Raw genomic sequence first — 15,266 nt, forward strand, 5'->3', positions numbered from 1 at the left:
TAGTTGCCAATTGCAGCCTTGGGTGAAAGTGGGGCTATGCATAACAGCCAGTGAGATGCAAAAGGACTATTTCTGTTTATAGTTATTAAACTTATTATCATAAGACATTCATAGCGCAAACCTAAACATAGTTATATCCTTCGAAGTTCATTGACGTCAATGGGCTTAGGAGAGTGTAACTCTGCTCGGGATTGCACAGTCAGTTGTATCTCAGAAAGGAGGCATGTGTTTAATGATTACAAAATGGTGAGGCCATGGATAATTGGCAGCATAATGTTATAAAGTCTGACGAGGCCCTATAACCGTCTTTTAAGTGGAGTATCTATTTAAACTTGTGCTATTTTTATACTGTTAAATAGAAGAGGAAACCAAAATGAAGTTCACAAAATCTCAAGTTCAGTTCAGTCATACTCTTCCAGATTCAATCCAAAATTTCCCTCAATATAAACTTTAATGACTGATTATTCAGTTTATATTGTTTTTATCAGAAACATAGTTTTAGCAATTTTAACATACAAGTAATTATTAAAATATATCCAACAATTAAGCACACTGAAATCCTAAGTGTAACCATTTTCCTTTTGATAATAAAGCTTTCCTGTTTGTTCACTGCAAATGTCATAACATTACAGATTGCCAAAGCAAACACATGTACAATGATCTCAGACTATTAATAATAATTTCATTCACATGCAAGCTATTATATTGTGATGATAGTCAGGGCAGTACCATTACCTCTGATTTACTAGAAATCATTCTCTTTGGATGTCAGATAGAAACAAATTTTGCTTATTATTACTGCATAGTGATGACTTTGCTTTCCCTATTTCATATGAACTACCTCCTGGAAATCTAATACCATGACTGTGAGCCAGAGAATGACATAACTAGTTGCACATATCCAGCAGGTTTTCTAACTTTGCAGTTCCTCACCCCACAAATTGCTTTGGAATGATAGAATCATAGACCTGGAGGAGACCACAAGGGCCATCAAGCCCAACCCCCTGCCATGGAGAAACAACACTCCTGACAAGATGGACATCCAGCCTCTATTTAAAAACCTCCAAAGAAGGAGATGCTGCCACACTCCGAGGAAGTGTATTCCACTGTTGAACAGCCCTTACTGCCAAGAAATTCTTCCTAATGTTTAGGTGGAATCTCTTTTCCTGTACCTTGAATCCATAACACCTTGTCCTAGTCTCTGGAGCAGCAGAAAACAAACTTGCTCCCTCTTCAACATGACATCCCTTCACATATTTAAACATGCTAATCATGTCACCCCTTAATATTCTCTTCTCTAGACTAAATATACCCAGCACCCTAAGGCCTGGGTCCCTGGATCGCTGTTCAAATAGTTCACCCCTCAAGCGGTGTGAAAGCACTGCTTTTAAAACTCACTCAATGAACGAGTTTTTGCAAAAGCAGCGTCTTCGACCTGCTGCCATGCAAACCGCAGTGGGTGGAAGGTGGAGTTTTCCCTGTGTTGCTCCCCCCCTTACCTGATCTTGGCAACCATTGCTGTAGAGAGGCCAGGGGACACACCTCCTGGCCTCTGTCCCTGGAGGCGTTGCCATGGCTACCGGGGGGGGGGTGTCCCTTGGCCTCTCTATAGCTATGGCAGCCAAGAGCAGGTAAGGGGGGGAAAGCGACATGCCCCGTGTGAAGGCGGTCCCATGGGCAGCTGGGGCACCGGGGCCATTTGCACAATGGCGTGCAAACGGCCCCGGGGATGCACCATTTGCAATTATGTCAGTGCACCCCCGCTCGCTCGCCCATGCAGAAACAGCCTAAGTCTTTCCTCATAGGGCATGGATTCGAGGCCCAGTAGAATTTCCAAAGCAGCTTATGAGACAGTATAGCAACTTCCGGTGCAAAGAGGATGGTGGGGACCCAGAAAGGTCCTACTGAATATGTAAGACTTGTGGTCCTCTACAGGAAATTTCTGTATTGTGTTCCATGTACAATTCAGTTTGGAAATGTTTGCTTATGAATTCAGCAACATCAATCCAGAATTTATATTATATATCACACATGATCCATAAGGATTTTTTGGGGGGGTGGAAGGAGAAGGGGAATTGTAAAACCATTAAAAAGACAATATGAAAGCAGCAACTTGAATATTGGAATTTTTTCCACAGTGCATTATTGGATTTTTATCTCTTTTTTGGTTAAAAAGACAGTTTGGGTTAGATTAGAGTTAGTATGGTGGTAGTAATTGAAAGCATTGAAAGCACGGTTATAATGTATTCTAAATATAATAACATCTCATGCTGCATCTTGACATGGTAAACCCATTTCCCTTCACTCTTTTTATACTGGAGAAGTAATTTTGTGTTTTTAATTGTTTTTAATTTCCGGAAAGACAGACACAAATGCCTTTCCTTCTATAACTCTAGTGTTTTCTTTCAGTCTGTGGGATGTGATATGTAATAAACATTACTGTAAAGTGCCAGCTTGTCACTTCGTGGTTCACTGTCTCATTGCAAACCACTCTGCAATACCATCTCTGCTACAAGCAGCAGGTAAATGACCAAACTTTATTTTAACATTCCCCAAATAATATTTAGCAGTCATTTATTTCACAGACAATGCTGAAATAATGACAAAGCCTCCCATTATAAACAAAAAGGCATTCTTTGATGATTTACCATTCACATCTTTCCCTAAAAACAAAACGAAACTGATTTTTTTTCCTTTCCAGAATTTGTCTGATGATAATAAATATCCAGTAAGATGACTGACAGAGGACTTAAAATGTGCTTGTTTGCATATCCTCTGGCAGCATATAACATTTTCTTGGAAAGTAGGTTTCGGAGCCCGTAATTCAGCTTTCTAAAATTGTTTTTCCAACATGTGTTGATAAAGGGAAATGTTCTCACCTAAAATTGCAGTTGGCACAAACGGATCTGTCATACATCATAAGCAGGTCAATGCGGAAAAGGTAAAAAGAGAAAGAACAGTAAACGACTGATAAATGTTTCAAATTTTTCTGCCAGAAAGCCGCAAACATGTAAGTGGTTATAACATGCAAAAGATGATCAGCACTTTTTGACAGATTAATACATATATACGTATAATTATCTCATAACAATACTATTGATAAAAGAGATTTAGCTATGATCCATCCTTGAGCGTGTGTGTGTGGCATACACACAAAGAACCTGTGGGCTGGAGCCATGAAGAAGATAGTGCTGGTTAGATGAGTGTACAAGAGGTATATACAAGGTATATACAAGCCTCCTACTTCACATGATGTTTAGTGTGTGTCCATCAAGGGCTGCTCTTAAGAAAAGCAAGAGGTCTCCAAGTTGCTCCCTAATGATCCCTCCCATTGTGCACATCTGTGTCCACATGTGGAAGGATCACTTAATTCCTAGGGGTAATTATGAAAAATAAACCAAGGACAAAATTGGTTACCTGGATAGTAAGAATTTGGTACTGTTGTACTCAGTGTGTTTGTTTTCATTGTAAATGAAGATGGTGAGGATACAGCTGAAAAGATAAGAAAATATTAGTTGTGGAAGGGGAATGTAAAAAGAAAAATTTGAAATTTGTGAACAATTTTGAACAATTTTGTTTGGCATTAGCTTTGAAACTCCTAATTTCTTTATCTTATGATAGCATTAGCATCCCTTCTGTCATTAACTTTAATAATTCCTTCCCATTATACTAACAGTGTAAGAAAGAGCAGTTGGGAATCAGCACGACCGCAGTTGCCGCTCGAGGTGGGGGCAGGAAGGAGTCCCAAAGCCCAGCCCTACTAAGGGCGGAAAGGGACAGACAGGTGTCGCAGTGCTTGCTTCGTGACGTCACCAAAGAAGAGGTTGGACCAAGCCTAAAAAGGCTCAGGTCAGCCTTTGTGCCGGCCATGTGCTCAGGCTGGCCAACGACTTGCCCGCCCGCGTCTCCCTATAATACTTTGGTTTTCTGTTAATGCATGATTCTTGTCATAGCCATTTGTGGTTTGGCACATGGGTATTGATCTGAAAGGGCCGAAGTGGGGGAACTAGGAAGCTACCCCTCCCCTGCTGATGGAGAATGCTACAGCAAGAGGCCAACCACCAAGCTGAGCATTACGTCAACGGGATGCTCTCGCAAGAGGACGACCACTCAGCGGAGCTTCATGGCAGAACATAGCTCCAGTAAGAGGCCGACTGCCCGATGGAGCTCCGGGGCCATATCACAGAACAGATCAAATCCCATGCTGTGCCTCACGCTTCTGATTGTATAATAAATTAATGGTTATGGCCAAATATTTACCCCAACCAGGAGCGTAGCGTGGTTATTGGGTCAAACACTCTGACCAAGAGTGATCATGCCCTTGGACGGCAAATCCTTAATAATGTAGGAGAAGTCTCTGCCACAGCTTTTCCAAGCCAGAGCTGCTTCAGTCCTCAAATGAAACTGTTACATGAAGCAGCCAGGACACGGAATTCTTTCATGCGATATTGCATCTGAAATGCTACCAGGCAGTAGGGGACAAATTCAAGCTGCAATTCTTGCAAGGAGGCCCTTAGTATAAATGATTTGTTAATTAAAATTATTATCTTTGTTCAATCATGTTCAAATGACTGGATTTCAGAATATGCTATGAAGGCAAAACCAGGATGGTTTACACCAACATCTAGTTATTTATTTAAAAGATTTCTGGGCTGCCTTTCCACCCAAATAAGGTTCCCAAGGCAGTGCACATCAATACATTTCAACATTAAAATAACATTTAAAATAAATTCTATATAATTAAATAATTCAATAAAACATTGGGGAAATGTCAAAAAAAGGAAGTTTATCTTTAACCGCTGGCAGAAGACAACCATAGAGACAGATGGATAAATTTCCCTAGGGATGGAGTTCCAAAGTTTCAGTGCCTCAACTTAGAAGGCTCTTTCTTTGGCTGCTACTTGTCTAGCCTTAGATGGGAGGGAAGCACCTGAAGCAGAACCTCTGAAGACGAACAGAGTGGATGGATAGTTTCATAGGGGAGTAGGCCGTACTTAGGTATGCTGGCCCCTGGACTGACCTTATCTGTCTCATGCTTGACTGTACTCCAAGTTAATTCAAGGAACATTTTCCCTATCTTTCTTTAGCTGTGAAAAACATACTTCTTTGTATCCCGGTGTAGTGGCACAGCACATGTTTTTTGCATGCTAAGAGTCCCAGGTTCAATGCATGTCATCTCCAATTTGAGAGATGCTGGGAAGATGGGCTGAGAAATGCCTCAGGATAAGACTTTTTAATACAGTTTTCCCCATAATAGTCTTAAAGAGTCAACTGTATGAATTGGAATAAGACCGCTTCATATGTTCATTCCAGAAAAGTGAAGGGGATATCATTTTATTGGTCGATAATGCTAACATAAAAATGTAATCTTGAATTACTTTGACTCTTTAGTCATGAACAAATCAGTGATTATGAATCCAAAACTATGGCTGATTTCAGCAATTTTCTTGCAACATGAATTTGTAGATATGTCACCTGTTACATTAATTGATATTTATAATAGACTAAATGGCTGGCATTGAAACTATGTATTTTTTAAAAAATTGGCTAAAAAGAGTGTAGGGGGCATGCAGGCTGAATGAAAGCAATAAAAATTTTAGAATTGTAAAAGTAAATGAAAAAATGCACTCCAACACCTGCTACAGATGTGCTCTTTGTACAAAAGGAAAACAACAGACCAAAATGTAAAATCATCTTTATTATTTTTGAGAAACTCTATTCTTTCTAACTGGAATACATACTGTGATATGCTGCATGGTATGAGATTTCGGAAACCTTGTATCTTCTATGAATCAATAACCCTTGCCACTGAATTGACTGGGTAATGAGAAGTATTTTAAAAATCATTTGCACTGTTCTTCCCCTCCTGGCCTACACAAATAAAAATGACTGCTGCATGCATTTTTTAAAAAAACTTACATCTTCCATTTAGATTGTGTGTGTCCATGAAAGAGAAAGCCTCATCACAATTGGTTCCTTGTTCAGTGTAGCTTTTATCCATTGAGTTCACCATCACTGTCATTTCCTGCCGTGTGCTGCTCAATGTCTCTTTCCGCTTTTTAGCCAATTTCCTGAACATTTGGGGGGAAAAGGATGCTGTGGTAAGCAAGTAGAGAATCCATTTTTTCAATTGATCTACATCTGTCGATAAACTTAGGTAGAAAAAAAGCATTTAAAATAATGGTGGGATTCAACCCCCCCTCCCAAATCTGAGTGCAGCACAAAACAATAAAATACGAATATCATCAGCTTCATCTAAACAGTAAAAAGATTCATACTAATTGTATGGACTCTTTAGAAGCGGGAAAAAATGAATAATATAATTCAGGTACAGCCCAATTCAGTATAGGTGCCCTGTCATGAGGTCTAGTAGAGCCTCCCTCCATTTATGTTTGCTTAAAAAACCACATGCAGGTAGTAATATATCCCACCTTTCTGTTTTCCCATACTCTTTCTCATGCTATAGAGAGCAACATAAATTTTTACTAAATTAAGAACACAAGAACATAAGGTGAGTCATGCTGGATCAGACTAAAGGCATTCCAGCTTTCTGTTCACACAATGGTCAACCAGCTACCTCTAGAAAGACTCCAACCTGTGCTCCCCAGCAACTGATTTAATGAGGCATACTACCTAGGGTATTGGAGGGAGTAGACATGCATCATGATTAGTAACAATTGATAGCCCAGTTCTCCATGAATTTGTCCACTCCCCTTTTATAGCCTTCCAGCTTGGTATTATTATTTATTTATTATATTAGACTTCTATACCGCCCATCCCCGGAGGGCTCTGGGCGGTGTACAACATATAAGAGTACAATATAAAAGCAAGTAAACAATTAAGAGCAGCGATAAAAATTTACAGTAGCCATGACCACATTCTTTTTTAATTACAGATAACCTTTAATGGCATAGTACACGACCACATTCTGTGGCAGCGAGTTCCACAAATTAACTATAACTATATTGTAAAAAGAAATAGCTCCTTTTGTCTGTCCTGAATCTTTTACCCTTAGGCTTACCCTCAGTTGATGACCCTAGTATCATGGAAGGGGGAGACAAATTTCTCCCTCTCCACTGTCTCCACACCATGCATAATTTTACAAACCTCTACGAGTGTGTTGGTGGTAGGGGAAAAATATGGTAGGGGAAAAATATGTTAGCATTTGTTTGTGTCAAGTTAGGGAGGTCCAACTTCAGTGCCCTAATGTCCCACTTCCTCATCCTGCAGCCTGTCCAGGGGTAGAGGGCACAATTCCTAGCTGACCTCGTGGCTACCTCCATATGGCATTTGTATGCGGCTCAGTTCAACCATGCAACCTGACCTGGACAGTCCAAGGGGGCCTGGTGAGGCAGCATGGCCATTGAGCATGGCTCTGGCCTCTCCGGCCCAGGAATCTGTCGTGGGGCTCCTACTCAGCTCACCTCCCTCCCCCCAAATCCCCTCCTTTTATTTTTCCTTCCTGAAAACTGATCTTTGGCTCCTCATGTGAAAGTGACTTAAGTCTGGTTCAGCGCTGCTCTGTGCATGTGTTTTGGGCTGCAGGCATGCTGGCTCTTGGTGAAGCAGCCATTTGAAATTCCAGTATGGTAGAAGCTGTAGTCTTCCTTTCAAAAACTTGTAATTATTTCTTTCACAAGCCTCCCAGTAAGAGCTTATTCCATTGCTATTTCCTTCCCAACCTCCCGCTCTCTCCACCATCGTGCTATGTTTAAAATTTATAAACATTTGATATGTATCCCAAGCAGCTAAGTAGGCTTTAAATTCCCTGCACGTGCTTAGGGTAGGCACTAGTACTTCCGCAAAAAATTCTACTACAAAGAAGGTCCAGGAAGAAGTGATGGATTAATTCACAAGCCTCCTGAGATCTTTTGATGAGACAGAGTTTAGAATAGCCAAGAATGCCATGATCACAGTACAATGCATTACATTTTGAACTTCTACAAATGCTATGATTGTGTGTTCCTGAATTGCAGGGGATTGGACTTGATGGACCTTGGGGTCTCTTCCAACTCTATGATTCTATGATTCCAAAAGGTGGTGTTTACTCTTAGCTGGATGTTTAATACCGTACTGCCATTTTGTTCATGCCCAACAATGAGAGTACCTCAAAAATGATAGTAGACAGCAGGTAAAGGCTTTAGGTTAACTATATCATAGGCAAGAAAGTATCATGGGACCCAATTATAATATGCTTAAAAGCATTTTTTAAAAGCAGTTATAAAACTATTATCATAAAAATTTCTGAAGAACGAGGTTTTTTATTTGTTGATGGAGGCTACTTGGTCTAATACCATATGAAATTATGTTTTTTCCTTCAAGTAAAAGTGCATGGAATAAAGCCACCTGGAAATTCATATATCCTTCTGGAAAATGTAGAAACATTTTAAAGAGATCAGAAAGCTGTATATAATAGGACTGCCAATTTTACCTTGCTTCTTATCAAAAGTCAGTTCAATTCTTTACTTGGGTCATAAGTACGAATGACTCTAACAGCGATGTTCTAGTCTAGCTATCCATTTAAAACGACCACCTCTGAAGATACTGTGATTGACAGACTGCAAGAAAGACTTTGGGCTTATAAAGGCGGGGGAGGAAACCTGAAAATGTTGGCAGAGCTGTAGGAGATTTATATGAACAACCCCTGACTGCTCCATTTCAGGCACCATTCTGATCTACTGCCATTTTTGCATTTCATACATACTTTCAGAAACATGATCTTGTAGTCTGAGTTAAGCTCCTTCAGTCTTATTAAATTAGACAACTATGAGAGCAACTGAGATAAACTCATGAAACATAACCTAACAATATCAACAAAACTGGTGGTGAGAGTTAACTAGATGAGCTAAGACATCTGATTGACAGCTGTCTGAAATATGTGGACTATAAAAGTATTTCAATAAGGGCAATGAGGGAACTTCAATAATCCTTGCAGTTGATATTCCCCCACGTGTTCCTATCTCAGTGTATTTCTACAACTTAACATCCTAAATACAGTCACACCTTTGTGTTGGCAGGCCTTAATGCTTTACAATATGCAGTTCTTTCAGGTAGATAGGCTGGTATTCCACACTCAGACAGAAAATGTAATAGTGCCTTTTAACCTTATTGAATCCATAGACCATGTACTTCTAAATTCTTAAAACTTAGACAGGAACGGATTTCCTGCCTAATTAGTAATGATTCAACCTTTCTAGTTTCTGAGACTACTAGCTGCTAAGAATCAAAGATGGATGGCTACATCCAGGGTTGCTAGAAATTTGCTCTAAGGCAAATGCATAAACCTTTCACAAAGTAGACTGCTTTCTATCAATTGCTCAAACATAATCTCTTAGTAACTTCACATGTGTGTGTGTGTGTGTGTGTGTGTGTGTGTGTGTGTGTGTGTGTATGTGTGTATATATATATGTGTATGTGCAGTGGTGGGATCAAAAAAATTTAATAACAGGTTCCGATGGTGGTGGGATTCAAACAGTGGCACCGCCTCACAACGAACCTCCAATCCCTACTGGGCAGGGAGGCTGCTTTAGTAACCCCTTCTCGGAACTCAGAAAAAAATTAGTAACCACTTCTAGAGAAGTGGTGAGAACTGGTTGGATCCCACCTCTGTTATGTGTGTGTATATATGTGTGTGTGTGAATATAAAATGGCGTTCATATATATGTGTATATGTGTATATATATATATATATATGTGTGTGTGTGTGTATATATATATATAAAATGGTGTTCATGCCACTATATAGTGGCTTGCAGCGTTACTTTTTGCCTGAATAAAAATATCTCAGACTACAGTATACATCAAAGTTCAGGATCCAGGATAGTTTTAAAGTTTATTTTCAACAGTCTCATATATTAATTAATTAATTCATTAATATAACAAATACTTTTATGTTAAATTTTACTGAAAACAAACACCAAGACCTTCCTGTTATAAATACGTGGTATTTCATTGTTTAATGCTTAAGTCTGGCTGTCCTTGTGTCACCTGCTGTCTTGGGATGTACTTGGAGAGTAGAGTGCGGCTGTGATGGCACCAAGGTGATGCAAAGCCATGCAACTCACTGGCCCCAGTGTAAGTGGCTCCTACAGTGGCGTTCGTGCCACTTATGTTGCTTAGACTGGCAATAGTGCTGGCAGCAGGGTCATGCTGGCTTCACAGTACTTTTACCCCTTCCCACTGTGGACTGTACTGTTACAGGGATACTCAGACTCCAATTAAGATGATTCTCCCCTGTAGCCTAATGGATCCAACTGGCCTTCAGATTGCACGAGAGGATTTTCTTGCTGATATGGTCAGTGCTCTTGTCAAAGTCCTGATTTACCTCTAGAATGAGAAAATGACCCAAGCAATTGACATGAATGCTGCTAGGCATCCTCTCTTTAGGCTAAGAGCCCTGGCAGGCCCTTGGTTTACTGAAGAGCTGGACAATGATAGACAAGGGAGATGGCTAAAGAAGAACAGTTGGTTTGTATTCCCTACTTATCTCTACCTTTAAGGGTCTCAAAGAGGCTCATAATCACCCTCCCTTCCCTTCCCCTCCTCCACAAGACACCTTGTGAGGTAAGTGGGGCTAAAAGAGTTCTGATAGAACTGTGGGGCTGAAAGAGTTCCGATAGAACTGTGATTCACCCATGGTCACCCAGCAGGCTTCTTATGGAGGACTGAGGAATGAAACCCAGTTTTCCAGATTAGAGTCCACTATTTACCACTATTTATTTATTTATTTATTTGATTTATTCGATTTATTCAAAGTTGGAACCATGCGACAGTGAAGAGAGACTCTGACAAGTCATGGACTAGGACTCTCTGTTGCACTGTGGTGAAGAAATGATATTTCTCTGCCACCATCGCATCCAGACAGTGTAGACTTGAAGAACTCTTCTAGGTGGTTAGGGCTTATTGGGTTCCAATCTACAAGAGCAGGTGGACTACACTGCAGCCCACTGAGATAACTTCACTCAGCATTTTGCAGATAAAATCTCCAGCATGCACTCCGAAGTGGAATCTGTTTTAACAGTAACAGCACTGAATGATCACAGAGTATCAATTTGTTCAGCTTGTCCAGTGTGAGAATATAGACTATTTAGATGTGGCGCTGAGGGACAGCTGCTTTACTACACAGCCTCTAGCTTATGGGGTCCTGTGTGGTTCTATTTTGTCTCCCATGATTTTCAGCATCCATGTAAAGTTGCTGGAAGAGATTATCCAGAGTTTTGGGCTGAGTTGCCTACTTTACCAGTGACTTTACATAGACGTTGAAAAATATGTCAAGACAGAACCATGCATTTTCCCCCTCTCCTTGTCCAGTCAGAATACTCTCTTGATGCCCACCAGTGCTCTTCCCCTCTTACAAAACTGGAAAGAAATATTTTATTCAGATAGTCATATTGATATTGGAATGAGCTATAGGAGGAGTACTCTGCTTTGGGAAATTTCATGGAAGTAAAAAAGTACTTCCCATTGGAGAGCTCATCGAGAAAAAGCTACATTCCCAAGCCCTATAGGGGGCAGAGGTTTCGGACTTTCAAAGATGCAGTGGTTTCGAAATAAATCAAAATAAACTCATAAAGACTATTGTGGGAACCAGAGGTGAGATCCAGCAGGTTCTCACAGGTTCCCGAGAGTAGGTTACTAATTATTTGTGTGTGCCGAGAGGGGGCTACTAATTGGTGATTTTACCACGTGATTTTTGCCTTAGTTACGCCCCTCCTCTCAGCAGTTCTCCACACAGAACTTGAAGCAGTCTAGCAGGAGGTGCATCGGCGTGTGTGGCAGCCTGCGCCTGCGTGCATTCATTTTCCGCCCAAGGACCGGCGCAGTGGCTGCGTCCTTGCCATAGCCCCGCCCCGGAATGCCCTGCCCCGGAATGCCCGGCCATACCCCATCATGCCCCACCCAGCCACATTGGCGCTACGCCACAGTTTGAATCCCACCACCATGGGAACCTGTTACTAAAATTTTTGGATCCCACCACTGGTGGGAACCCAACAGACTGTGGGAGCCTCTCGGACAGATTTTTTGAGAGCAGAGGATCATGTTATAGGTGTTGATGTTACACTAAATATGTATCTTTTAAAGATCATGTTAGTTGCCACACTAGGCACTGTTGAACTACTAGTACAATGTCATATTACTCATGTAGTTATGACAATAGATTCTATATATGTCACAAACATTATAATTAGAACTAAATGTCTGTGGCACAAGCTCTGATTGAGTGGTTACTGATATACCAAAGCTGTACCAAAAAGTGCTTACTGTACTTTGTATAAAACAGCATGATATTTTCCTATTAGGCACAGAAGTTCAAGCAGAGGTGGGATTCAGGGGGTTCCGAAGGTTCTGTAGAACCTGTTGTTAAAATTTAAAATATCACATTTTTAATACTTAAAATATTTTTATTAAGTATTAATGTTTTAATACTTAAAATAAAAAAGTGATATTAAAAACATTTTAAATACTTTTAAACAGTCATTATTTGAATCCTACCACCATCAGAACCTGTTGTTAAAATGTTTGAATCCCACCACTGATCAAGTATACCCAGCTGATTAAATTTTTTAACTCTGATATTGTGAGCATACCCCTTTCCTTCCTTCCATCCTTCCTCTTTCTTTCTTTTGATATTATCAAAGAAGAATAGTAAAGAGTGAATAAATAGACAATTCTGAGGCCTACTCAGGAGGTAGTGGTGTGATATACAGCAACAGACAACATAGACATGAAAGGTTTTCACTAGAACTCCTTTATGAAGGATTCTGAGACTCTCATCTTGAGACTAATTACCATTTTAGGGCAAAAAGACTAATGATTAAAGAGTCCACCTTTTTATTCAGTCAAACTGTCAATTGTATGCAGAACTTCAAACACATAAGGGAAATATGCACTGTAGGTATCCATCTTTCCCTTGCTTTTATGAAAATAAGTAATGCAAATGAATTTTGAGATGTCCTCCTACAGTATACCAAAGCCATCTCTAAAAAAGAGCCACCTTTGATCCACGTAATAATTCAAGAGGGGTAGCCACATTAGTCTGTTGCAGCAAAATAAAGAGGAGTCTGAGGTTACTGATGATGCATTAGTCCAGTCAATTATACCAAACAAGTATATTGCATTATCAGTGATGTACAGATCATCTTGGATAATTATATTTCCTTGGGTGCAGGTAATTCTTTCTTACAGACATCCGCCACATAAAACCACTTCTTACCGATCATAATGAACCATTTAACAGAGACAGAAATCCAGCACCCAGATCCTGCTACAGTCTACCAAATTCCCTCTATTAACACCTACACAATTATAGGATCCAGTAACATCCCCTTTGGCTTTTCCACTTAATCATTCTCTGATGTAATATTTGACATCAAGTATCAACAATGCCGTTCAGTTCTCTGCACCTGATACATAAGTTAGTCCTTACACAACGGAATATATCAAGATACATCTGACATTCAAAATTACAACCTTTGGAAACCAGCATGAGAATACATCTGTCTTCTAGGACAGTATTATTTATCGTTGAAGGGAGACTCCAATATGAAAGTATTGAACTGGCATTATTTAAGAAGTTTTATACTATTTTACTCTCCGGGTTGAACTGTGACTTGGGATTTTTATCTCATTATAAATGATAATTACTTCAGAAAAATCTAGAATTCCCAGCAATTACTAACGTTAACTAGCTTAGCATAACTAGTGAATGATCTCTATATATTTTGATTGGATTTAAATTTTACATAATTACATTTCATTTGTACTTCCTGCCTCTTGACCCAGTATATTTACATTATACTTCTCACAATATATGACAGCACAGTGAAGATTCAATGATTGCTCTATTTCACAAAAGCTTATGCTGGAATAAATAATATTACATTTATGATGCCACTAGAATAACTCATGAAGCCACCTGAGATACACTATGATATATTTCAGAACTACAGCTTATGTGGTTGGCTATATGTTCTGCAACCAAAATCCAGTGCTTTGATGCTAATACACGCAATCTGATCTATTTCAAATAAATAAATCTATTTCAAATCTTTTTCAAGCCAAATGTCTACAAAAATGGTTTCTCCCTAATTTTGATCCAAATGTTATCAGAAAATATACATCTTGAGACAAATAACAAGCAATATTGCATATTTGAAAGGGCTGGAGTCAACATGCTCTAACAAATGTGATAAAATGTAGAAAAGGATTATGTTGATTTCAATAATTAGAGTTTTTATATTTTTTTCAATATATGTACAAAGGTAAATAGCAAACATAGCTTTATAGGTACATATAGATGGCTATAAATCTCAAACCTGCTGTTCTCACAGCTATCCCAAATGTGAACAGTAAGCTCTTATTTTAGAATGCAATGGGAAATTCATTAGGAAGTCCTGAGGAAGGTATCTCTTGCTGCCACATTTGGAATTGCACAAAAGATTTAGATTAGGGTGACTTTGACAATTGCTTTACATAATATGGGTTTATAGTGTCATCCAAAGCAGAGTCACAGCCTCCTAAGACCATTGGGTTTCATGGACTTAGAGGCATGTAACTGTGTTTGCGATGGCACTGTAAGAGATGTACCATTTATGCAATTCATAAGTAATGGTGTACACGATATATAAAGACAATGCACCCTCTTCATAACATGTAATGAAGTCGTGATATGAATAAGCAGACACATGCTATGGATACAAAGTACCAATCAAAAGCCACACATTTGACATTAAATCTTGAGGGCTGATTTGACAGTGTTGTCATAGATATCTGTATTTGACAGTGGAATACACTGCCTTGGGGGTGGGGTGGAGTCTCCTTCTTTAGAGATTTTTAAACAGAGGCAGAATGGCCATCTGTCAAGGGCGCTTTGATTGCATATTGCTGCATGGCAGGGAGTTGGACTTTACGGCCCTTGTGGTCTCTTCCATGATTCTATCTGTACAAGTGTTCAGGATACTGGACTAAAACAGTTTGATATTGATATCAGACTTAGAACTAATGAATGAATCTTAACTATGAACTACATTGTTCTGCTAGGCCACCACTGCAATAGATTCATTCTTATTTCATCTTTATGTTCTAATGCAGACCTTTCTTGAAATAGAAACACACAGTATAGCATGACGACTCCTGCACTACTTTGGCCTTTCAAATCAGGCAACTGGATTCTGTATGGGAGCATTTGGAATAAATTCCAGTTTGTATCTTACGGGGGAAAAAAACCACTGACACTTGTGAATTGATGCTAAAACTACCAGATAAGA

At 39.5% G+C, this 15,266-nt stretch overlaps 1 protein-coding gene across 15 annotated transcripts in view; it reads right to left on the reverse strand.

Annotated features, from left to right (window-relative positions):
• The window catches only part of PTPRM (protein tyrosine phosphatase receptor type M), a 539,592-nt gene that overhangs the window by 106,512 nt on the left and 417,814 nt on the right, over window positions 1-15,266 (reverse strand). For 10 of the 15 annotated variants that reach the window (XM_048507340.1, XM_048507333.1, XM_048507332.1 and 7 more), the window contains 3 exons: window positions 5,920-6,071; window positions 3,418-3,492; window positions 2,880-2,906 (listed from right to left, as the gene is read on the reverse strand). In XM_048507340.1, the coding sequence (XP_048363297.1) occupies window positions 2,880-2,906; window positions 3,418-3,492; window positions 5,920-6,071 (254 nt within the window). The remainder of the gene's footprint in view (window positions 1-2,879; window positions 2,907-3,417; window positions 3,493-5,919; window positions 6,072-15,266) is intronic. The other 5 variants (XM_048507337.1, XM_048507335.1, XM_048507346.1 and 2 more) reach the window with 1 other exon arrangement.

Source organism: Sphaerodactylus townsendi, linkage group LG09 (genome assembly GCF_021028975.2).
Source record: "Sphaerodactylus townsendi isolate TG3544 linkage group LG09, MPM_Stown_v2.3, whole genome shotgun sequence".
In the NCBI taxonomy this organism is placed as follows: domain Eukaryota; kingdom Metazoa; phylum Chordata; class Lepidosauria; order Squamata; family Sphaerodactylidae; genus Sphaerodactylus; species Sphaerodactylus townsendi.